Source organism: Chelon labrosus (genome assembly GCF_963514085.1).
Source record: "Chelon labrosus genome assembly, chromosome: 5".
Taxonomy (NCBI): Eukaryota; Metazoa; Chordata; class Actinopteri; order Mugiliformes; family Mugilidae; genus Chelon; species Chelon labrosus.
In genome coordinates this window covers 583,092-608,368 of record NC_140341.1, presented here as the reverse complement: position 1 = coordinate 608,368, position 25,277 = coordinate 583,092, and the positions used below count along the sequence as shown (strand labels likewise).

At 46.9% G+C, this 25,277-nt stretch overlaps 1 protein-coding gene across 1 annotated transcript in view; it reads right to left on the bottom strand.

The window, feature by feature from the left end:
- ttn.2 (titin, tandem duplicate 2) overlaps nucleotides 1-25,277 on the bottom strand; it is a gene marked incomplete at its 5' end in the record, with an annotated part of 181,936 nt that overhangs the window by 138,222 nt on the left and 18,437 nt on the right. The window contains 20 exons of the mRNA XM_084545176.1: nucleotides 113-391; nucleotides 1,080-4,889; nucleotides 16,132-16,182; nucleotides 17,832-18,218; nucleotides 18,439-18,627; nucleotides 18,706-18,831; nucleotides 18,919-19,203; nucleotides 19,419-19,650; nucleotides 19,740-19,908; nucleotides 20,345-20,489; nucleotides 20,571-20,831; nucleotides 20,915-21,175; nucleotides 21,528-21,788; nucleotides 21,862-22,125; nucleotides 22,389-22,649; nucleotides 22,810-23,070; nucleotides 23,153-23,416; nucleotides 23,501-23,773; nucleotides 24,598-24,864; nucleotides 24,949-25,230. Of these exons, the coding sequence (XP_084401302.1) occupies nucleotides 113-391; nucleotides 1,080-4,889; nucleotides 16,132-16,182; nucleotides 17,832-18,218; nucleotides 18,439-18,627; nucleotides 18,706-18,831; nucleotides 18,919-19,203; nucleotides 19,419-19,650; nucleotides 19,740-19,908; nucleotides 20,345-20,489; nucleotides 20,571-20,831; nucleotides 20,915-21,175; nucleotides 21,528-21,788; nucleotides 21,862-22,125; nucleotides 22,389-22,649; nucleotides 22,810-23,070; nucleotides 23,153-23,416; nucleotides 23,501-23,773; nucleotides 24,598-24,864; nucleotides 24,949-25,230 (8,328 nt within the window). The remainder of the gene's footprint in view (nucleotides 1-112; nucleotides 392-1,079; nucleotides 4,890-16,131; nucleotides 16,183-17,831; nucleotides 18,219-18,438; nucleotides 18,628-18,705; nucleotides 18,832-18,918; nucleotides 19,204-19,418; nucleotides 19,651-19,739; nucleotides 19,909-20,344; nucleotides 20,490-20,570; nucleotides 20,832-20,914; nucleotides 21,176-21,527; nucleotides 21,789-21,861; nucleotides 22,126-22,388; nucleotides 22,650-22,809; nucleotides 23,071-23,152; nucleotides 23,417-23,500; nucleotides 23,774-24,597; nucleotides 24,865-24,948; nucleotides 25,231-25,277) is intronic.

The window sequence follows — 25,277 nt, the reverse complement described above, 5'->3', positions numbered from 1 at the left end:
AGTGATTCAAGATGAAACACAGTGTATGTATATAATTCTCTCTCTCTCTCTCAAACAAACACACATTTGTAAAGCAATCATTTAAAAAACAAAGGTCCCATCGGGGCCTTACCGGTGACAATGAGCGAGGCGGTGCAGCTGTCGGCGCCGTGTTTATTGGAAGCCTTGCAGGTGAATTCACCGCTGTCGGCTTTGACGGGGTTCAGCAACTCCAGAGAGGAACTGGAGTGGAGGCTGACGATCCGGTACTTCTCAGTCTGTCTGATCTCAGAGCCAGATTTGTACCATTTGAAGGTCACATCCGGAGCATCCTCAATCTCACAATCGAACTTGGCTTGACCGCCGACGTTTATCTCCATAGGTGTGATTTTCTTCCTGAAAACAGGTGGCACTGAGGCGCACAGACAGAACAAAAGTTAAATGTTAGTAACGAAATCTGTTAATAATCCTGTAAAAACTATATAATAAGTGACAGATCAGGAACATGGTGGAATGTACAGCAATGGAAGAAGGCAGGAGTGACTGTGGAGGAGAAAAATAGCAAGAACATTAGCCCCATGGAGAAGACGCTGTCATTGAACATGACTATCATGGGGCTAGGGTTCAAAAAGGAAAAAAAAACAAAGAGTTTGAGAAATATGAATCATGCAGAGAGATACTGGAGATGTGGAGGAAATGGACCTGGAGGAACGTGACAGAACATGGATTCAGAGCGAAGGAACCTGTAGCCTCAGACATGCCAGAGTGACCATGGAACGGCCATGGAGGTTCCCTAAAGGTCAGGATCACGACAACCATTAAAGCTTTCATGGCTGCGAGATTCCTGGTCTTTAGAGAAGTACCGACAATAAAATGATGTGGAACAGACAAGACACGGTGAGTTAGTGCCATCCAGTGTCCTGCTAAGGGATATCATGCTCAGCTACTGAATGGATAAAGAAACCAAAGTGACAAATGCACCATACTGACGTGAGGACAAAGGCTTTGAATTAACTCATTTATGTGAATGATTAGTTGTTCTCACAGAAAATGGATGAATGAATGAATGAATGGATGATTTTTTGATCCTGTTATCAAACCTCTTGAGACCACAGTGAGTCTGGAAGACGTTGTCGTTCTGCCGGCTTCATTCTCAGCCTCACACACATATTCTCCTTGATGCCTCTCCTTCACAACCTTGTTGATAACCAGTGTGTATGTGTCGTGGTCTCTTGAACACTTGAACTCTTTGCCAGATTTCACCAGTTGACCGTTGAAGAACCAGTTTGCCTTAGTGACAGCCTTGATGGTTGTGCTAAATGTGACTTTACTATCTTCTTCTATGGATAAGTCTTGGAGGGAAGTGACTATCACAGGGTATTCTCTCTGCTCTGGTCTGGATACTGAGATCTCCTCTGTGAACATCTCCTCCCTGTGCTCCTGCTGGATGCTGACCTCTTGTTCGGTGGGGATGGTGGTGGGAGGCAGAACTGTGGTGACAAGAGCTGCTCCCATGTCTTTGACTTTGCTTTTCGCTGTGATAGACTTCACCTCCTGCCTCGACACCTGCATCTGCTCAAAAGTCACCTGAGTCTCTGTGGACATTTTAATTTGGGATGAGATGGACTGTCCTGTCTTTGCTGCCACAGATTCCTGGACCACAACCTGTTGCTCCGCTGCAGCGCATTCAACTGCATCTTTAGACTCGGTTTTAAGCGCAGCAGCCTGAGATTTAACAGCAGTGAAACTCACGGCGCTCTCTGCCACACTCACCGTTTCCACCACAGAGGACAGCATTTGCTTAGAGCGGGCGGAGGTGACCTGCACCCTCTGAGGTCGGTCTAGCTGCATAGTACCTGGCTGTTCTGAAGTAAGAACATGGGCTTCCTGGTAAATTATGGAGTGGAGAGCTGCTTGGAGTTCAGTCCTCAGGTCAGCTGTCTGAGGATAATTACCCTCGAAAGCCAGAGTGATCTCCATAGGGGCACCTGTGGTTGTGATCAGGTACATAAACTTGGCTCGCTTGGGTTCTCTTTGAACCTTGACCTCCTGTACTTCGACGGCCTGTAAGCTTCCTACGACATCAGCCAGTAACACTGGCTGGTTGATGGCCACGGCAGACATGAGAGCCTCTCTGAGCTGATGTTGTATATTCAGGCTGGAAGGTTTAGGGATCTGGATCATGAAGGTCATCTCTTTGGGCAGAGCTGTGCTGTCCTTAGATTCTGGCACTATAAGAGAAAGCTTCGGCTGTGTGCTGACACTGATTTTGGTGGACTCAGACTTGGTGATCTCTTGAGAGAGCTCACCCGTCAGTACTCGCTTCTCGTCCATTACTATCGACTGCCTCACCGATTGACCCTCCTGGATCTGGACAGCAAAGTCCTGTTCTGCTGCCTCCAGGAGGATGCTACTCTCAGTGGAGATCTCCTTCTCCTCGATCAGGATTGGCTCAGCAGGCACTCTGGGCTCTAAGGCCGCCAGGCATTTAAAGCTGTCCACTGCCTTTAGACTATCTGTGTGACCCTCCTCTAAAGCCTGACTGTCTGCCACACTAGGGACGTGCATCACATTCCAGCGATCCTCCTTCTGCACCAAAGCCCGCTGATGCTTGACGTCGACTGTAAGTGGCGTCTCTTTGGGTAGCTGCATGGGCTGGTAGGAGAGCTGGAGGATGTCCTGAGGCTTGGGTTCAGTTCGAATCAGAGACTGAACTCCAGTCACAGACAGATCCAGCTCTGAATGATAGTCTGCTGTGAGCTCCCTCCTCTCTTCGGAGATGGCTGCATGGCTCCTTGCCTTTTCTTGTTTCTGCACTGCCACCTGCTGGTCAGGCTTCTTAACAGTGAGAATACCCTCTTTGGGTAGAGCCTCTACTGGCTGTGTTGACTGGAGATGCAGCAGAGTAGGGGCTTCTTTCTGGGGCTGGACAGTCATGGTACTAGCCTTCGCTTCAAACTCTAAAGTGTCCTCATAAACTACAGTCCTCTGCTCATCCTGGCTAACAGTGTGTAGCAGAGTAGGACTCTTCCTGGAACCTGCCTGCTCTGGTGCAGGTTTCTCACATGTGAATGTCTTCTCAGATGGAAGGAGGTCCTGGTCTGTGATAACCTGTAGATGCAGCAGCTGCTCTCCTTCTACCTGTGACTGAATGGAGGTGGCACTATCCAGACTCGGCAGCTGCTGCACGGGCTCAGCCTGCAGCGTTGGCTTCTCTTCCGCAGTCAGAGCGGCTTTCATTATTTTATCCTTACAGAGATGGGCTACCTCTTCACCCGGCCTCTGCATGGACCACTGTGTCTCCTTGGAAAGAGTCTGTTTAGACTCACTGACCGAAGCCATGGCAGGGTGATGACATTCTTTGCTACTGGACGATTTCACAGCAGAATCTGCTGTTGCTAATTCAGTTGCGTGGCCCTCAGAAAGCACCCGTTTCTCTGCAGACTGGGCCGAGTATAAAATCTTAACACCTTCTTTGACCTTGTAACCCTTCTCCTGCTGTGGTTGGGGGATGTCCTCAGAGTGCTCCTTCAGGATGGACAGTTGTGACTCAACTTGATGCCCACTAACCAGATGTTGAGACTCTGCACTAGGTCTGACGGTGGCAGACTTCCTGTCAGCCAGTGGCTCTGTGCTAACAGTACAAAGTGGGGTGAGCTCCTCAGCAACAGCTGACATCACCTTTGACCTTTTCTCCCGAGCCGCCTGAAGCTCAATGACCTCCGGGCTTTGAATGCGATCACAGTGCTGCTCTGTGAGGTCCTGACTCTCTTCGACTGACGACGTAAATGTCGCCATGTGAAGCTGCTTCCCAGGAACCGCCGACACATGAGGCGGGTGAGTGGGAACCACCGACACCCTCTCCTCCATCTCATGAGCCTGAAGCACCGCTGCCTGGTGGGTCAGCGTCTCACGGTGAACGGTGGCAGCAGAAATATCAATCTCTCTGAGAGAGCCCACCTGCTCACTGGGAATAATCTGTCTGTCTTCAGTGCCGATGGTATAAACCATCTGATCAGTCCTGGCTCTGTCCTGGCCTGGAAGGCTCACTTGGTACAAGCGAGACTCTGTCGCCTGTTCTGTCACTGAAACCTTGTAGCCTTTCGTCTGGACTACAGTCAGCTGTTCTTGTTTGCGAGAAACTGATTCTCTGAATACAACAAGCTCAGCACTGCAAATCGCTTCTCCAAACTGGTTGGAGGCTTTACATGTGTACAAGCCGCTGTCCTCCTGTTTGACACTCTTAATACTGATGAAGCCAGATCCATCTGGGTTGGCTACAACGACACAGTTTCTATTGGGCTGCATCTGGAAAGCCCCTTTGAACCACTTAACATCAGGGACTGGATCACCACTGGCTTTGTAGCTAAAAGAAACCTCTCCTCCTTCTGAGCATCTTACTGGCTGAATCTGAACTGTGAAAGTTGGAGGTCGACCTGTGACCTTGAACATCTTCTCCACCCATTTCTCTGCTTGGCTCACATCAGGCTTTTTCACCTCCAGGTAAGTCGTACATGTTGTCTGACCAAACCTGTTGGTGGCAGTGCAAGAGTACTCGCCCTCATACTCCGATGTGACTTTGGTGACCACCAGTGTAAACTCCTCCTTCTCCTCTATTAGCTTGTAAACAGAGGAGCTCTTTATCACTTTCCCGTTGTGCGACCACTGAACGGTTGGTTTTGGAAGGCCGGACACTTTGACGGTGAACTTGGCTGTTTCCCCAGAGGTCACAGCTGCCGGCAAGAGCTGGCTAAGGAAAACTGGTTTTTCTTTTTTCTTCTCTAAAGTGGAAGAGTAACGTTTGGCCTCTGGCTTGAGTTCAAGTGTTTTAGATTTCTGTGGTAACTGGACACCAGAGTAGAAGGTCTCCTCTCGTTCCTCCACAGTGGTGATGGTGGTGCTACAACGTTCTGTCAGGAAATATTGAGCAAGACTGATAACAATATCCACAAAGCAAAACCTTTAATATTAACAGTAAACTCAGATATCAAGGCTGTCCTTCACTAAAATAAGTCTTAATCAACTTATACAAATTCTTCCCAATCTAAAAATAAAGTGAAAGAAAATAAGAATTACAATCCTTACAGCTGCAAAATCTAGTGCTCAAGACAAAAGCATTTACTTATTATAATTTAAATTTTTCTTTTTAAAATAATTTCCTTTTAGCTGATTAAGAGAACAGCCCTATGTGTGTGTGTGTGTGTGTGGACAAAACATACATTGGTACTTCAACAGTTTAGAAATTAACTTAACTTTAGTTATTAACTACAAGAACAATTAACCAGGTTTTTTTTATTTTCTTTATTTCTCTGCTAATGTATCAGAACGTAAACCTTCAGGTCTGAGGTTTATCTTTTAACATCTGAGTAAATTAAAATGAATTAATTTGTTTCTAAATACAGTTTACCTGTCAGACAATGAACAGACTGAACGGTTAAAATGATTTTCATTATTGTGTGTAACGTCTAAACGGCTAATGGCTCGTCTTCAATACAAATAATAATTTATGAAGTCAGAACAACTTCCTCCACCTTCAAGATGTTTAGCGAAAGAAAGTTGTTCTGAAGTCTCTCTGTTGGAAATTGATTCTGTTCCTACAAAGATGTGCCGGGCCAATCAGATCCTGTGGGCGGGGCTTAAAGAGACAATCATTTTTCCGATTAAAATCTTGAATCTTGATTTGAAAGATCGATAACTTGTTTTTAAATAAACACCATTTCCTCTGTCCTCTCTTTTGAAATCACGCGAGACTAGTTTCACACAAAAAATCTCGCAAGATCTCAACAAGATTAGTCTTAAATACAGAACATGGCAGAAGCTCCAAGTCTGGATTTAAAAGGTCTGATGACAGAGAAGAGCTGGATGAGAAACTAGAGGGAGAAGACTAAGGAGATACCACATTCATCTGTAACATCAAACATGGAAGAAGACAGAAGATTTGTTCTGGAAGCAAATAATTGGAGTCATTTAAATCTGTGAGGAACTAAGAACTCATATTTACTCACATTTCTAGTTAATTTATTTGATAAAGGGCTGTGACAGTCTCATGACGGCTGATGTTTTTCAGTAAAATGAAAAGTACTCAGACTCCAACTCTACGTCATCAAATATTTTATTATATAAACTCTGAGACAAACCAACACGTCTGTACAAAGAAATCACAAGTTCCTATCTCTTCTTAACGAGCTGATTTTTACTGGATAAATGCTTTTCATACATCCTGAAAGTTACACTATTTACAAGAGATCCACATTTATATTGTAAGTTTCTACAAAAAGTTTCACAGTATCATCCAATTTTTTTTAAATTACTTTTCCACTCTTCTGTGAATCCACAAAAATCATTTGCACACAAAACAAATCAAAAACTACAACAACAAAAACTACAAACAACCGGATCAGTTCAAGTAGCAATACAACTATAAGTGTTTATTTGAAACCAAAGATCAATAGAGATGTTAGATTGTTTTGGAAGCACACATTTTCTTCCACTTATTTTAGGAAGATATTAAAGGTTTAAGTTTGATTTGATGTTGACACTGCTGCACTTCTGAGAAACAGTGGTTCAGTCCAAACTTAATTCCCTGCTTCTCGTTGCCCAGTTTAAAGGTTGTACATGCATTTTATTTAACTGTTAAATTTCTGATAACAAAAATAAATCTACCTCAGTGAAATCATTATTTTGCAGCTTCACTCAAACACAAACTTTCTGTCACTATTTTAACAAATAAAAAGTCTTTGAATGTTTTGTGTATTTGCTTCACATTCATTTTCCTAGTTCCTGTTCTGGAATCAGATGTTAACATTTCTTCTTGAACTTCACTGAGCTTGAAAATTCATCAGTTCACTTTAAAACGTTTCCATGAAACAAAAGCAAACATAAACACTGACAGTTCTACCAAAATCTGAAATAAAACGACGTTACTGTGAAGTTTTATGCAAATGACTAGAAGCCTATTAATATTCCAGACTGATGAGACCTTTTCATCTGGTCTGGATCTTTAATCACTGACCGTTTTTGGTCATCTCCAGGATGGCAGCCCGGTTGCCCAAAGATGATTTAAACCCTCCTATTGATTTGTGTCTTAGCTTTGCTCTGAGACAAGACCAAATAAAATCTAAATAAAAAGAATCCACTCCTCTGCCCCAAAACTTTTGTCTACATGAAAGTTGTTTTCATGGAAATGAAGCACACGTTCTACAAACTAAGAAAATTAACAAAACTTGTATTTTGTAAACAATGTTAAGAACGCAATGAGAAGTTTTTAAAGGGATTATGAGTGAAAACCTTTTATCTTGAGGAAAGTAGTCGACCACACCAAAAACAAACGGGTTCAGTGAACCTTAGACTCTAAAACACCTTCAGCAGAGCTGTAGTCTCGATGCAGCCGGCTGAGTTCTGGATTATGCACTTGTATTCACCAGCATCAGCCTGGTTGACGTTAGTAATGAGCAGATTGAAGTGGCCTGAAGTTTTCTCCTGGATTATATACCTGCTGTCTGTGACACGGTCTCCATCTTTGAACCACTCGGCGCTGGGGGTTGGTTTTCCGTTAACCAGACACTGGAGGATAACGGGCGTCCCTACCGCTGCCGTTACATTAGTCAACGGAATGACACATTTCGGGGGCGTCTCTGTCACCTGGAACTGGAAGCTACATGTGTCCGAGGACTTCCCTTTGAACTCCACCTTGTCATCTTTAGCTGGCTCGGCAAAAACATCAAAGTTAATGCTAACATACTTCTCTCCCTGTTCGCTCGTTTCGTTGTCAGTGTTGGCCACCAGCCTGACCGCCCGCTGCGATTCATCGGCCTCTTGTTCAAACTCAAACTCCAGCTCGATTTCCGACACTTGTTCACCATCAAACGACGTGTTACCAACCATCAAGTCAAACTTCTGTGGTTGGACTTTGGCGCTTCCTAGTGACACGGCAGTCAGCTCCCGGCCTCTGGTCTTCCCTGAGAACGCCTTGGCGCTCAGCACCACCAGGGAGGCCCGACACAGAGTCTCCCCGACAACGTTAATCGCCCTGCAGGTATAGACTCCGCTATCCTGTGGCGTGACTTTACAGATCTTCAGGAAGTGGTTGTCTCCATCAGAGGAGTGCAAGTACTTTTTGTTATTGTGAGGAACCTTCTTGTCACCTTTGAACCAGGACACAATGGGAGACGGGATTCCCATCAGTGAGCACTCAAACATGACAGTGGTACCCTCTGGGGTTTCCATGTCACAGATGGGATTGATGAACCTCGGAGGCATTTCCGTGACCTCAAAAGCTATTTTCAAATCATCGTGCTCCTGGGTGACAAAGTCTACAGCGCCTTCCTCATAAATACTCGGTAACACGTCCAAAGATATGATCATGCTCTTGTTGTCTGCCGTGTACTCAGGAATGGTGATAATCTTAACCTGTTTCTCAAATTCTTTCACCTCGTTCTCATCCAGTTCTACTTCAAGCAGAATCTCTTGAGGCGAAGGAGAACGAGACGAATCATCTTCCTCCACATCAAACTCCATCACATGCTGATGGGTGACGGCAGGCGGTGCAGGCATGAACCTCACTTCCTGAGAAACAACGACCACTAAAGCAACACTTCTGGCTTCACCGACGTAGTTCACAGCCTCACAGATGTACTCTCCCTGGTCAGCTTTAGTGATATTTCCAATTGTTAGCGAAATGCTATCGCCATCTCTCTCCATTGTAATTCTGTCATCTGCCACAAGTTGGGTTTTGTTACAGAACCACTTCACCTCAGGTGACGGTAGGCCGAACACCTCTGCGTAAAACGTAAGTGAGTCATTTTCAAAGACTCTTTTCTTAATGAGAGGTTTGAGAAATGCCGGAGGGATTCCCTGCACTTTCTCCTGGAGTGTTGCCAGCCCTAAAGACCCTTTGCTCTGAGCGAGGAATCGATTTTCTTCCACACTTAGTCCAAATGTTTCAATGTTCTCATCAGCGGGCGAGGTCAGGAACTGAATTGGTGAGAAGAACTCACTGGAGTCTCCTGTTGAGGATCTCTTGTGTTCTATAGGGGAGAAGGGGTAGTCCTGAGGAGTCATAAACCCAGCAGGGGTATCAGAACTGGGAGTTTGGGAGGAGATGGGAGACTTGGGAGTGTGGAAGGACTCTGCGATTGGCTGTGAGACCTCAGTGGAGGATTCTGGGGTGTAGAACCTCTCGGCTACCTCGGTTATCTCTTCGCTCACAGTGCTGCCAATCTCTATGGACATCTCAGACTCGGGAGACAGTGGTCTCCCCCAGTCTGCCGGAGGGTTGTAGTAGTCAAACACAGCACCGAAAGTGACCTCCTCTTCCTCCATGGAGCCATGTGCCATTGCTGAACCCCCAGCTTCAGCTCCTGGGGTTCTGTTCAAACGACGATCTCCTTCCTGTCCCTGTGTAGACACACCAAGTGGTTTAACTCTGGCATCTACTTTAGGTTTGACAACAAGCGGTTCTGGTTCCTTCATTTGTGTTGTAAGTTCAGTTACATCAAAAACCGTTGTTTTCTCGGAAACTTGGGTCGTGTCAGTCTGGAAGTCTGGCATACTAACAAAGACACCGCTGTCCATCGACGGCTCTGGCATTGAAATCAGCTCCCCACCCACATGATCTAATCTTTTAGTTTCATCTCTCACATCTTGTCCAAATTCTGTCAAACCCTCCACAACCAGAGACTGGTCAAGACCAACCGGGACCGTCACACTGGAAACTTCAGCCTCACTACGAATAGACCTCGCCGCTATAGGATCAGCTTTGAGGTTTCTTTTAGGTTTAACAGGTTCTTCAGCTGAAGTTCTGACAGAGCGTTTCTGTGTCAAGACTCTTTCAGACTGGAAAGGAATGAAGCTGCTGGTTCTGTCAAACGAGGGAACAGTCTCCTCCTGCTGCATCTCCATTTCAACTCCCTCCATGTGTTTGGGGAAACTAGTTGGTTTCTGTGGCTTGGGCCTCACCAGCTCTGGAGACTCTTCTACTTCTCCTACAAACTGTTTAAGCACATCATGGTGTTCTGCTAAAACTTCACTCTGTTCGGTCGTCTGGAATATCCCAGAAGAGACTACAGGACTTTGAGAGGCTACTGTTGTAGCAGTATTGAGTTGATCACCACATTCAGTTTGCATGGTGTCAACTCTAGGTTCAATTATTTGTTGCTGCTGGTCAGGAGAAATGGCCACAGCAGGTATAAACTCCTCTGGGAACTGCATTTCCTTTCTCTGCTGCTCAGGAGAGGGAGGCGTCATGACCGTAGAGTCTGACTCAAAAGCTTGTTTAATCTGAGAAACTTTTATTAAAGCAGCAGAAGTTTGCAAACCACAGCCGGATATAGTCGGAGGTTCTCTAGAGAGACCAGGTCTAGATCTGGGGGCTTTGATGGCCACATCTGACGGAGCTTGTGAACTCTGAGGTTTACCTTTTGTCTGAGGGTTAAGATCCTCTGTGGCAGTCTTCTTAACATCGACAGGAGACTTATCTTGTACAACATCACCACCCTCCGAAAACAGCAAAGGTTGCGCAGCTTGAAGTGAAACTTCAGAGACACTGGTAACCTCACCCAACTTATTACTGGCAACACATCTATACACTCCAGCATCAGCGTGTGTAAAACTGTTGATATAGAGTCTGTACACTTTATCCTCTACCTCAGCTCTGTATTTTCCAGATCTGATTTCAAGACAAACATCATCACAGAACCATGTGACCTCTGGGGCAGGTTCACCTGTGATAAGACACTCTAACACAGCTGTGTTGCCCTCGGTGCAGCTGATATTCTTCAGTTCAGAGACAACGCAAGGAGCTTCACCAGCAACATCGAAGGTAAATGTGAATTTGTGTTTGACTGTCTGAGAGGCTCCTTCGTCACCTGACACATCTGTCATTTTCTCTGTGAAATCCTGAGGTGTGTCCTCGCTGATTTCCTCCATCATCTCAGGGACCGGAGTAGCGGCCGTGATTCTTATTTCTACAGGTGAGGAGCTGAATGATTCGTCTGAGCTCCGACGTTTGTGGATCACAACCTGAGGCACCTGCAGTGTGGACTTCTTTGAATCCATGAAGGTCTGAAGCTCCTTCTCTATCAGACTCTCCTGGTTTTCCTCATCTTTCTCTACATCCTGTGTAACGACCACTTCCTGTGTCACCCCGGTGGATCTCAATACCTTTTTGTCAGAGAGCTCAAGAGTAGCGCTGCAGATGGATTTGCCGTGTTTGTTGGTTATGACACAGTCATACGTGCCCTCGTGATGTGTGGTTGGGTAGAATACAGTGAGCTTTGAGATGTTAGATTTGCTTATGATATCATAGTCAGGGTTGTGGTCCAGTGGGTGGCCATCTTTGAGCCAGGTGACTGTGGGAAGAGGGTCGCCCTGGAACTGGCAGGTGAACTCTGACATCTCACCAATCATCACTTTAACTGAAGACATGACTTTCACAAATACTGGACAGGAGCCTCCAGGTTTAGGATCTCCTTCTCTTGCCCTCTTAGTTTGTGACTCCTCTTGGACTCTCCTCTCCTCCTTCTTTATGGCTCCCAGTTCAAGATGTCCTGTAGTCGTTTGACCACCCTGTTTTGATGTTTCAGGTCTCATTACACTTGCAAAACCCTTCTGTTGTCTCCATTCACTGCTCTCTCTGGTAGTTCCTCTCTCCTCTCTCATCCCTCTCTCCTCTCTTAGCTCTGACTGGAAGCGTTGACTGAGGGATTTATCAAGGGGCATCCTTTCTGCCTCTGTTCCCAAACTTTGTGGTGGACTATGACATGGTGAGCGTCTTCTGACTGAGGCAAATTCTCCCAAGGGCTCACCAGAAACAGGTGAAGCTTGACAACCCATTTCATCTTGTACAAGATCAACGTGTTGAGATAAACCAGTGTGCTGAAGTTGTGGAGGTTTCTTTGTTGGAGAGGTAAGCTGACTGGGGGGTGTTCCTTGAGCAATACCACTAACAAATGGAGTAACGTGGGAATCCAATGGCAACCCAGAGCCAGACGGTTTATACTGACTGTCCAAAGCCCACTCGGACTCAAGCTCAGCTACTTCCTCTTGTTCGACGGCATCTTGTTGCCATTTGAGGATGCGCTGAGCCAGAGCCTCCTCTTCGCTCACAAAGTACTCGCTGTCTCTTTGCAGCCTGGTCTCACGACCCTCTGTTAGCAGCTCACCAGCTGGTGGCCACTTCAGACCATCTCCCTCCTGATTTTGGAAACCGGCCAGGGGTGAGTCACTTAAAAGGAACTCATCTTTGGCAGTTTTTCTTGGGGAACTCTTCCTGCTGTGGACAGCCTCCGATTGTGGAAAGGACTGTAAAGTCTCTTTGGCACCACTTGCAGCCTCGCTCGTCCTCGGTGAGTAACCCTCCACCCAGTCGGATTCCGTTTTAACCTCTTGCACCTGTTCCATCATAACATCCTGTTGCCATTTCATTATCCGCTGAGTCAAGGCTTCCTCTTCACTGACAAACCTCTCGCTCTCATTCTTCAGCTCGCTGATGTTCTCCCTCGACAGCTGGAGCTCTTGTTCCTCTTTCGTCTTCTCAAACAACATCTTCTCTGCTCTGTCTTTTGTTTTAGGTGATGACTCAGATTCCACTCCTCCTGGTCTGGCTTTCATTCTGGCTTTAGGCGAGGGGGCAGATGTTTCCTGAAGTTCTGCTTTAGCTTTTACTCTAGGTGACTTTGGCGTTGGCACAGGTGGATGGTCTACACTGGATCGTTTCTCTACAACCTCCTGTTGGGTGTAAATGTGCTCCTGTGCACCTACCACCATGGGCAGATCAGTTTCAGAGTGAAATGTCTCTTCTTCCGTCATTTGCACACCTTGCTGCCATTTCCTAATCCTCAGTGCAAGGAGTTTCTCTTCACACTCCATCCGTTCAGCTTCCAGACTCTTCTCATACTGAGCCCTCAAAGACTCCCCTCCAGCCCCCTCTTCATATGGCTGAGCTGTTTCTGGTGTTGTAGCTTCACTCAGGAACCTCTCTTTGATGGATGTGACTCTGAGCTCGTCTTCTGACCTTGCTTTTGTTCTTGGTGATAACTCTGCTGCTGCTGCTCTAGCTTTCATTCTGGGGGATTTTTCTCCAAGTACAAGTGGTGACCCATCTTTTTCTTCTCCAAGTCTGATTTCTGGTGAGGCAGAATCTCCTACCTTTTCCTCTCTAGGTGATTTATGTGTTGACACAGTTGCAGATTCAGAGTATAAGGCTCTTGCCTTAGTTCTGGGTGATTTATGGAAAGAGGGGGGCACTGTCTCAGTTTCTTCTGTTCCTCTCTTTTCCACCACCTCCTGTTGTGGGTAGATGTGCCCCGTGGGCTCCATGTACTGTGCTTCAGCCGGCATAGGGAGATCAGTTTCAGGGTGAAACATCTCTTCTTCTGACATTCTACTCCCTTGCTGCCACTTCCTGATCCTCAAGGCCAGGAGTTTCTCCTCACACTCCATTCGTTCGGCTTCTAGACTCTCATACTGAGACCTCAAAGACCTCCCTGCACACTCCTCTTCATAGGGCTCTGGTGTTTGAGTTGTGTCTGTGTCTTCTGGTAAAATTGATTCACGGAGGAACCTTTCTCTAACGGATGTGGCAGACTTTAATGTGGTTGTTTCCATGCTTTCAGCTGCAGTTACAGGATATGGTGAACTTTCAGAGTATGGGACTTCAGGGGGACTTGACTCAACATCTGTAGCTTCCACCTTTTGGTCGGCGACCACACTGTGACGTTCACTAACCTGAGATTCAACAAAACTCTGAATGTCTTTATCCCCCAGTGTTGATGAACGTTTGTCACCTGATTTAGTTTCTCTCTCTGACACCAGTGTATCAACCAGCTCCCCTCTCATGATCTGAATGGCTCTGCGTCTGGACTGAGGCTCAAATGAATGTCTAACTCGAGGCTGAGAGGAGCCTTTGCTCGAGGTTTTACCCTGAAACTCCCTATGAGTGTCCCCCAAGTCAAAGGGTCGACTGAAATGCTGGACATCGGGCAAAGACGCCGGCTTGACCCTGAGCCGATCCACATAGTCTGCGTAGCTTGACTCACTGGCAGCGGATTCCAGCTCAAACTCAGAGGAGGACATGGTAGAGATAGAAAGCCTCTTCTTCTGTTTGACAGCTTTCTGGAGCGTGGTCAGCTTCGTTCTTACCTCGTTATGGAGACTCTCAGTGTCACTGAACCTCTCACTGTATCTGTCGCTGCACCGGTCACTGAACTTGTCACTGAACCTGGCGCCGGTGCGCCGGTCGCAGTATATGTCACTGAATCTGTCGTTAAAGCGCTCGGATCTGTCAAACATGGGCGGCGGGGACAGAGCGCGCTCAGAGGCCGTTTCTAAACGTTTAGATTCTTTCTCAGATTCTTTTTCTTTTGGATGTGAAGCAGATTTAAAGTACACCGTACGCACCAGAGCGGTCTTAGAGCGAGACCGTCCCTGATGGACCTTGGACATTTTATCAAATGGAGAACCGACACACCTGAGGTCAACCCTGAACTTCCTGTCTTTCCTCTGCTCTGCCATGGAGTCTATACTTTCATGGGCTTTGGCAGAGCGTCTAACAAAACCCAGGTAGTTAGCGGACTGCTCTTCCCTAAGCGACACCAACAGTGACGCTGTGGACTCGGCAGAACCTTCTGTGTTTATCGCCATGACCTTATAACTGCCCGAGTCCTTCTCCTTGATACTATCGATAACCAGGCTGGTGGAGTGCATATGCATCCTGCTGTCGGTACAGATCCTACGCCTACGCTCTTTAGGAATAGATCTGTTGTTATGAAACCAGAGGATAGTCGGAGGAGGGCAAGCAATCAGTTTACATTTTAACTCGACCGGCTCACCCTCCAGGACCGACTGGAACTTGAGTTTCTTGGTGAAAGACGGTTTGATATTTTCTGTCCATGAGCTGATAGAAGAAGTTCTGCTGGAGCAGCGGTTGGCCGACACCAAGCCATGATCTATGAAGTCCTCTGTGTCGGAGAAGGCTCCCCTCAGCTGTCGAGTGCCGCTGAGTTCTGTTCCTTCTTTGCTTTCATGGTAAAATAGTTCTGCAAACAGAAACACACAGCGGTCAGAACAACACAGTCCCAGGGGTAAAACGGGAGAAAAGGATTTGAATGAATCATTAATGGAAATATTAAATGCATGCTGGGATCACAATGCTATAAGAAATAATTTCACTCACCATATTTGTTCGAATAAACGCAAGACTTGATTCTTTTTATTAGAAATCTGCAGGAAGTTTTGATCCTTCGTCTGTGGAAATTTCTTCAAAACATAAATTGTTTTATTATTATTAAAAGAAGCATATTTCCAGGATGGGCGGCTAACAGTCGCTTGTTTTTACCTTTAATTATTTTGGCTTTTTGCTAGAATATTCCTTACCTGACTTGCAGACAGGAGAATAAACGCCCTTTCTAAGCCTTAAACTTAAGAGGAAATGAATGATGCACGCAGCAAAGCTTTCCAAAACAGATCTCTGAAGCTTAAACAACTGAAAAAATTGGATGAGAAGGCGTTTATTCGAACTAATATAGTTTTACTGGTGTTATTTAGAAAGCAAACCACAGGAATCACATCCCACTATCTGCAAGCCAGGCTAAGAAATATTTTGCAGGAGGAATGAATCAGTTCCAGATGCAGTAAACCTCCATATCTTTTAAAGGGCATTTCAAGTCCGGTAGCTTTAAAAGATACATGTCCTGCGACTTTCCTGGGAAAAGATCAGTGGAACCTTCATGCCAAAATGAAATGAACGTTTGGATGCAAACCGCAGTGTCAAAAACTTGTACAAGCAAGTCCTGTGAGTGTTCGCCTGGAGGGGAAACCGTGGAGGATTATCAAAATAAGAGCATGTAGAACAACACCTGGAGGAGGACCTTTCTATTAAGATAACATGCAACTGTGAAAATTCAAAGATCAGTTAAAGGAACAGTTGAACATATGACGTACTCTATGAGCAGTCTGTAGATGCAGGACTATATATCAAACAAACCCATAGTGCATGCACCCACACATCTTTATTTATTTTGTTTCCTAAGGAGTTTCTGTACTGAAAGACTGGAGCCATCGCTTGGATCAAAGTGACCAAACCGTCCCTTCATCCACTGTGTAGTAACGGAAATCTGATGATTCTGAAATGAGCTGGAGAGAAATCTGACTTACCTTTAACTTCCTCCTCGATCTTGGCTTCAATCTGCTCTCTCACATGAGTCACTGTGAAGGAAAGAGAAGACGTCAGCGCTCAGATCCAGAGTCTCACAGGTCTACATCGTCTCTGGGTTTGGATTCTATGGAGGTCGATCCATAAACTGAGGAAACTGGAGCCATCGTCACTGACAAATCTTTTACAGAGGTCACATTCGCCTTTAACTATCAGTCTCAAAGCCTGGACACACCAAAGCAACACCAAAGAGCAGCAGGGACAAAGAAAAAGAAAAAGGCTACAGCCAACAACCAGCTGGTACAAAGCAAATACCTCATCCTACCACCAGGAGGCAGTAGTCTATGAAGAGCCTCTATTAGCTGGGAGGCTAGAAGGCTAGGAAGAGCTAGCAATTAAGTGAGACGTTACGAACCTAGGAAGAGAGCTGCTAGTAGCTAGGAGGCTAGAAAGCTAGGAAGAACTACTAAAAAGTGGTAGAGGTAGTATGTTGGGAACAGTTACTGTTAGCGAGAATGCTAGGACGTTAGGAGAAACTACTGTTAGTTAGGAAGCTAGGAAGAGCAACTAGATAACTTCTTCATCATCATCATCATTATTCTGGTGGTGGTCTGTTGCTTCTATTGGTTGAGGATTAAAGCAACTCAGGTCCAGTTTATTTTGTGCCGTTGTCACTTTTAAATACATTTAATCAGTTTGTGTTTTCATGATACTTAAAAAACAATGTTTACAGTTCACTCAGCAGATCGACCAACACAATGGGATCCAAACAAGAAAGACTTGATCAGAACAAAACAAGGCACAACAAGAACCAGACAAAGGTTTTCCTGGAAGACGAAGGTTAAACACGTGAGTTTCATGCATTTTCCAGAGTTTTCCTGGAGGAAGAGGAAGGTGAGGACGAAGGGTTTGTTCCTATGGGGGGTGATGAGGAAGGTGGTGGTGCTTCGTCTTTGTGGAACTGTGATGTTAGTCAGAGTTGGAGGAGGGATGTCCCGATTTAAAGAAACAACATGTTTGGTGTCAGGAAGACTGTGAAGATATTTAATGAAAGAGTTTAGGTTTTTACCACCTGAAGGTCACATGACTAGAGTCTGATAAAGACTGTCTAGAGAACCATTCAACTACAGGTGAGCATCTGGTCCTGGATCCAGTCATGTCTCAGCTTTGTTAGTTGGATCTAAAGTGACATAAACATCTAATTCATTTAAATATTAACTGGACAGATGATCTCCATCAGATCTAGTGTGAAACGCTTTGACTGAACGTTGACATCATGATTCAAGAGTCGTCGTCTTGATTCTGGTCTAGTTTACATCAGTGTCGGGAACGTTTAAATTTGGCTTCATTAAGAGTGAAACTCAGACTAAACAGGGACTGATCCTGAACTTTAGGCCTTCAGGCCTCCTGTGGTTTGGTTGATCAGATAATAATTGTCACTAGGTACAAAGACGACATCCGTCCAGGTTTTACATGTGAAGGAATATCTCATATTTCCCATCTGTCTTCTAATCAGTCACAGGTTTGTCTCTGCGTTTTCTTGGTGGAATAATATTTTAAAGGTCGGATCGAGCTGGGGTAGCGGTTGGGTCGGGACATCCCTGAAAGTGCAGAGACACTCAGGAGGTGTTGGAATTAATCTTTGAGGAAGACAGACGGGTGGTTTTCAGACGGAGCTACACCCCGAGGATCCAGGCGTTACCTTCTTCTTCTTCTTCTGTGGTTACGGTGAGCGTGGCCGAGCAGACGGCCTCTCCTGCGCTATTGGCCGCCCTGCAGGTGTACTGGCCGGCGTGCTCTGAGAAGGTGTCCACTATGATGAGCGTGGCGGTGTTCGTCACCTCATCAAAGTGAAACACCACGTTGGTTGTGGCCTGAATCGGCCGCTGGTCATGGAACCAGCTGACCTCCGGCTTCGGCGTGCCGGAGACGCACGCATGAAAGCGGGCGACCTCACCGTGTCGCACCGTGCAGCTCGTGATTGGGTGAAGGAAAACTGGCTTTTGAACAACGGACGGTTTCTTTAGAGCAGTGACGCTGGTGGAGACCTTCCTCTGAGACTCAGGACGGTCCACCGCTAGATTCAGCCCTGAAAGGAAGCAGCGCCTTTATGTGTCTGTTCAGAGCATCTGGTGCTCGGGTTCAGATCCACAGAGTTTTAAAACATCACAGGTGCATTAACAACAACACAAACAAAAACTATTTCTGATATTATCCAACATTCAGCAGCTGATCATATCTCCATGAATCTCTCTGCTGCTGCTGCAGAAGAAGAAAGAGGCCGAGGTGCCGGTATCGACCAGACTCACCGTCCAGACTGAGCGTGGCAGAGCAGGAAGCTGTCCCGGCGCTGTTGGTGGCCACGCAGCTGTACTCGCCCTCGTCCTCGGAGTAAACTCTGGAGATCTCCAGCTGACAGCTGTCGTCAAACTGAGACATCCTGAAGAACTCCGACTGCTTGATCTCCTTCTCCTTGTGGAACCAGCTGATCTTCACATCTGGAGGAAGAAAAACTTTTAGAACAACTTCACAGCAAAGTCTCTGAAACTCGTGGAGCCGCTGAGTTAAGACCTCACCGTCTCCACGGACTCTGCACTGGAAGCGAGCTGGTTCTCCTTCGCGACAGGAGGTGCTGGCGATGGGCGAGATGACGACGGGAGGAGCGACGGTAGCAGCTGAGTCTGGAGAGACCACCTCCGACACTGAAAGAGACGGAGCTCGGTTTAAACCCATCCTTCTCATCTCTGCTCTCGACCTCCTGCAGCTGTTCTCTGCACGGCGGTTCTTACCTTCCACGTTCAGAGCGGCGGTGCTGGTGGCGGCACCGTAGTCATTCTTGGCCTCGCAGTTGTAGACGGCAGCGTCCTCGGGGAAGACCTCAATCAGCAACAGCGTGTGCTCTGCGCCGTCGTGGAGGAACTTGCACTTGAAGCCCGGAGACAGAGCCTGGGAGTTCTTGTACCAGAAGACCTGAGGCGGAGGAACGCCGCTCACCTGGACTGAGAAGCGAGCTGGCTTCCCGGCCTCCACCGACTGAGGCTCCATGTGACGGAGGATCTGAGGAGGTTCTGGGACTGAACAAGGACGGAAACACAGGAAGAGGAGTCGTCAGGTGAGATTAAAACTTTAACTGTTATCTAATTACCTGTCACTGATATGTTTCTATGAATCTCATGTGGTCTCTGGATTAGAGCGTTGCTACCATGACTCGATAATGTCTAAACATTAAAGATGATTAACGTCTCCATTGACTCATTTCCTTCGGTTCCTCTCCTCCTGTTGGACTTACTGTTGACCCTCAGGTGCATGGTGCTCCTGTTCTTCCCAGCGATGAAGGTGTACTCCCCGGCGTCGCTCCTGTACGTCTCAGAGATGGTGAGGCGGTGCAGCTTCCTGATCGCCACGTAGTTGAACCTCTCCTCCACCGAGATTTGGATCTCTACGCCGTTCCTCAGCCAGCGACCTTCCACGTCGTCCTCGTTCACCTCAAACTCGAAGGTCGCTCGATGTTTCTCCAGAACCTGAAGACAGGATTTAGATTTGGGTTTGAAACACTGGAACATCTGAGCAGCGCAAGACTTCCTGATAGGCACTGATTCAAGGGTCTCACTGTGATTTCTCTCTCAGCAGGTTCAGAGATCCTGATGTCGCGACCCTCCACGATCAGCTGAGCCTTGGAGACACTGGATCCGGCCACCACCGAGTACTGTCCAGCGTCGGACATCCGAACTGTCTGGATCATGAGGCGGTGAGAGAACTTCTCCGCTGTCACGATGTACCTGAGAAGAGAAGAGACGGCTTCAGGTTCAGATCAGAGACTGTAGAACCAAGATGGCCGCCGTATCTCCTCCTCCTCCTCCTCCTGGATCCAGGTTCTGGATCATCCATTACCTCTGCTCTCTGCTCTACCTCCACCAGGTACAACATTTAAATCCAGCTCCATCAAGGATTCACACTTTGTAAATGCTAACGTAGCTAGCTAGCTAAAGTTTAGCTTGAGGCCAATTACTTTACAGCACAGCTACTCATTTAGTAGCTTTCACACAGACATACGCTTAGCTACACATTGTCACGGCAACCATCCATCATCATGACACCACCTCCTGTTTCTATAGTGTCATGGAGGGGTGGGGCTTATGAGCTATACTGCAGCCAGCCACCAGGGGGAGCTCCACATTCTTTGAGGAGGTGTCATGACCGGTTCTACGGACCCACCTTTCCTCGGACGTGTCCAGCTCCTGTCCGTCCTTCATCCACATCACCTGGATGTTGGGCTCAGAAACCTCACACTCAAAGATTGCCTTCTTCTTCTCTGTGATCTTTATGTCCTTGATCTTCTTGGTGAATTCAATCACACGAGCTGAAAGCAGAGATTTCCTCCAGAGTCAGATTCAAATGTTTAAACGAGTCAATGAATCATCGCGGTAGAGAACCGGATTACCTTCCACAAACAGGTTGGCGGCGCTGGCGGCGGAGCCGGCCACGAACTGGTACTCTCCTCCGTCTCCAAAGTGGACATTTCTGATGGTGAGAGAGTGCGTGAGCTGCCGGCTGCGGACCTGGCATCTGTCTGAGGACTTGACCTCCACGCCGTTCTTCAGCCACTTGTAGGTGATGCCCTCGTAGTTGACGGTGACCTCAAAGGTAATGGTGTCTCTCTCCTGAGCGTTCAGGTCCTTCAGCATGGAAGTGATCAGGACGGCTGGAGAGAGAACAGGTTGATGACGAAGGAACAAATCTGGAGGTGAAATCTGAGGAAAGGTTTTATCATTCACAGGTTCTTACGGCTGACGGTGAGCGTGGCGGAGACTCGGTCGTTGCCGCAGACGAAGGTGTACTCTGCGGAGTCGTGGGTGCTGGTGTTCATGATCTTCAGCTGGTGGAGTTTCCCCTGAACCACGATCCTGAACTTCTCGCTCATCTCGATCTCCACGCCGTCCTTCAGCCAGGTGGATGGGACGTTGAAGTGAGAGACTTCACACTCGAACGTGGCCACCTGAGTCTCCGGGACCTCGATGCTCTTCATGGGTTTGGTGACACGCAGAGCTGCAGGACAAAATACAAATGTTCATTAAATCTGACAAATATCCAAGGAAAACGTTTTATAGATGACACTTTACTGAAATAAGCAACAAATCAAAAGAAAGTAACGAATAAAATTAGAATAAATAAATTAAATAAATGTGAATTGAAATGTAATTGTCAAAATTAAATTTTTACCTAATTATTAATAATAAATATTGTTCTTTTTAATATTTTAAGTTACAGATCAATAAAAACAATCATAAATAAATACAACTAAATCAATAAATAAGTTGATATTAATATTATATTTGATGCCTGCTCTTCATAAAACGGTATAAAACCTATTTTCTAAGTAATGATTTGTGACACGAACCCTCCACGGTGAGCACGGCGCTGCACTGCAGGTGTCCGACCACGGCCGTGTACTCCCCGGCGTGGCTGCTGTCAACGTTCTGCAGGGTCAGTTTGTGAGCTTTCCTCTCCGACACGATCTTACAGTTTTCGCTGGACTTCAGCTCGGCGCCTCTGAACATCCACTTGACGGGGATGTTGTCGTGGGACAGGCTCATCTCGAAGGAGGCAGTGCTGTCCAGCAGAGATGTCACGTCCTTTATCTTCTTCACAATCTTGATGGCTGCGGATGAATCAAAGGTTAGAGGAGGAAACAGATCCAGAGGATTTCATCAGACTTCATCTGAGACACTCACTCTCCACGTTGAGTCTAGCGTTGGCCGACAGTTTCCCCAGCTTGAAGGAGTAAACCGACTCGTCCTGGGTGTTGCAGTTCTTCACCTTCAGCGTGTGGACCACGCCGTCGGACGTGATCTCATACTTGTCACTGTTCTCCAGCTCCACGCCGTTCTTGATCCACTGGGACCCCTTCACGCCCGGGTGGGTCAGCTCCAGAGAGAACACGGCCTCCTGGGTCTCCGTCACTGTCTGGTTCCTCAGAGTCTTCTTCATCTTCACGGCTGCAGCCACAAACACAAGCGTTGACGCGACCGTGACAGACAAACATGTGGACAGGTCAGTGTAAGGACCTGGGGTTTTATTTATCAACTGATATTTGACCTGTTCTCTTTAAAAGCTTTTATTGGTTGTCCTCATTAGATTCATTCTGGATGTCAGAGGCTCTGTTCAGACGTTGACATAAACACCTGTCCAGTTTAAAGTCCAGGTGTGATCTTTTAATTCAAGGTCTGAATGATGCTGGGGTGGGTTTACTGCTACTTACCCTCCACCCTGAGGTTAGCTGTGGTTTTGGAGTTGGCCACCTGGTAGGTGTACTCTCCGACGTCCTGCGGTCTGGTGATGACGATGACGAGACGTCTGACGGCGCCGTTCACCTCGCTCACCACGTTCTCGTTGAAGTCCACAGGTTGTCCCTCCTTCAGCCACCGGCCTTCAGCGTTGGCGTTGGCGACTTCGCACTCGAGCTCGGCGGTCTGAGACTCCGCCACCGTCACGTCCTGTAGTGGTCGCGTGATGGCGCCACCTGGTGGTAGAGCAGGAAACAATCAATACTATACTACTAATAAACTTTTAGTTTCAAGAGACAACTCTACAAACTCTGTACACAACAAAGACATCCAGACTTGTAGAGTGCAGTTGTCTTTGTTGCAGCTTGTTTTTAGGATCAAAGTGTTGAATCGTACCAGACACGGTGAGCTTGGCGCTGGATGTCTGTTCTCCAGCGTGGAACGTGTACTGACCCTCCTCGTCCTTCATTGTGTCGATGATGGTGAGAGAGTGAGCCGTCCCCTTGGACTCCACCTTGTGTTTGGGTCCAGCTTTGAGCTGCTGGTTTCTTAACGTCCAGACCGGGTCGATTCCAGGGTGAGACACCTCGACGTTAAATGTGACGTTCTGGGACTCAGAGCAGACTTTGTCCTCCATGTGCTTCACAATGCGGACCTCTGTAAGGACAGCGACGAGGTTAGATCATGAAATCGAAACTGAAAAACGAGATGTTGAAATGAAAAAAGAAACCGGTCTTACTTTCGACGGTCAAGCTGCAGCTGCTGTCAACCTTGCCAACCACCAGTTTGTATTGTCCTTCATCAGAGGCGTAGGTCCTGGAGAAGACCAGACGCTGCTTGGCTCCCTTCGCCACCGTTTGGATTCTGTCGCTGGGTGTCAGGAGCTTGTCGTTGTGGTACCATTTGACGGAGCTGATGTCCTGAGCAGAGATCTTGGCCTCCAGGACCGCCTTGGTGCCTTCAATGGAGGACACGTCCTTCAGCGGCACCACAATGTCGATAGCTGAAAGTAAAGATAAACAGTTGATGATCAAAGCGTTCAGAGACATGATCAGAGTTCTGCTTCGACGTTACTTCAATCTCTTACTCTGAACGCTGAGTTTGCCCGAGGTGGAGATGTCCTGAGCGGGAACAACGAAGGAGTAGGAGGCCGCATCGTCTCTGCTGACGTTCTCCACCAGCAGCTTGTGGACGAGTTTGTCGATGACGATGTGGATGCGGTCGGAGGCGGAGATGGCCTGGCCGTTCTTCATCCAGGTTCCCTCCACGTTCTCCTGGGAGAACCTGACCTCCAGCTGAGCGATGTCACCCTCGCAGACCGTGAGGTCGGTCAGGGGCTGCAACAGGGTCACAGGCCGAACTGGAGGTAGAGAAACAACCCGATCACTACATGACACTAAACAGCTGAGACTGTGTCAGTGTGATAACCTTGAAGGAGAGGCACAAGTGAAATGACCGTAATGAAGCTGTATTGGCTGCACAGCGAAACGTCTCAGCTTTTAGAAACCGTTTGAATTTCTCCGATAGTGTAAACAGTGACGTGATTACAGTAATCCAAAGTGTGCTCGGTTTTAAAGGCTTAAGCTCAGTGCATATTAACAAGAGAGGAGATAGCTGGAGGAGTGGGTTGGGTCTTTACTGGGTTTTAACAGAAGTGTGATGACAGCTGTGTTCATTTGCATCGGTATGGTGGAGGTAGTTTTAATTTCTGTGGTAACTCGATGAAATAATGGTGATAAGATTTGCCAGAAATCAGCTGGATGTCCATCAGGTGCAGGTGATTTGCTCCAAGGCATCTGATGAAGTGCTCAATGGATCTGGTTGATGTTGAGGGTGAGGGGGCATCTAACATGTTTGTTTGTTCTTTTGATAACGCTGGAAGTTCTGGGTCTTTCAAGAAAGTTTCTATTTGTGATTCATCTGGGTTGTGAGGAGCTGAGCAGGATGATTGCTTTTTCCTTCGTACATTCTAATTGACTCGACAAATACGCGCTTATTTTATTGCTATGCTGAGTATTGTTTTGGTTTACGAGACCCAGAAAGCACAAAGGAACTTCAGCATTTGTCGAGATTAATGTCAATGGCACAATTTACAAAGGCACAACTTACAAATCTGCTTCTGAAGGAGACACCTGTTGAGAAATCTGCTAAAAGAGAACTCTCAGGATCATATTTCAAGCTTACGTTTCATCTTCAGGGAGGCGCTGGATCTCAGATCTCCACATACGAAGGTATATTTGCCCTGGTCCGTCTTCTTGACATCCTTGACAGACAGGGAGTGTCTTCCTCGGCGGGAGGACATGACGTATTTACTGCTGGGAGAGAGTTCCTTTTCTCCAAAGAACCAGCTGCCCTCGACATCTTCACGAGACAGCTCCACTTCAAACTCTCCAGCGTAGGTCTCAGGAACCTCGATGTTCTCCAGTTGTTTGATGAGCTCCAGGGCAGCACCTGAACCCAGAACAATAACGATGAACTCCCACTCCAAACAGCACCAAATAAAAAAAGAAAAATGAGAAGATTCTGGATTATCACCTTCTACGTGGAGCCTTGCGCTCGTCCTGACGTTCTCGTCCTCTACAGTTTCGCAGGTGTATTCTGCATCATCCCTCATTTCAATCATCAGCACAGACAGGAAGTGGACCTTTCTGTCAGAGTGCATCCTGTACTTGTCTCCAGAGAAGATCTCTACGTTGTTCTTCAGCCATTTGACTTTAACAAAAGGCTCGTTGGTTTCACACTCAAAGGTCACCATGGTGTCCTTCTCGTTGGCGTTGGCGTCCTCCAGGCTCTGGGTGAAGGTAATCGCTGTCTTAGCTGCAAAGAGAAAATATAACATGAGACTTGACATGAAATGGACTCAT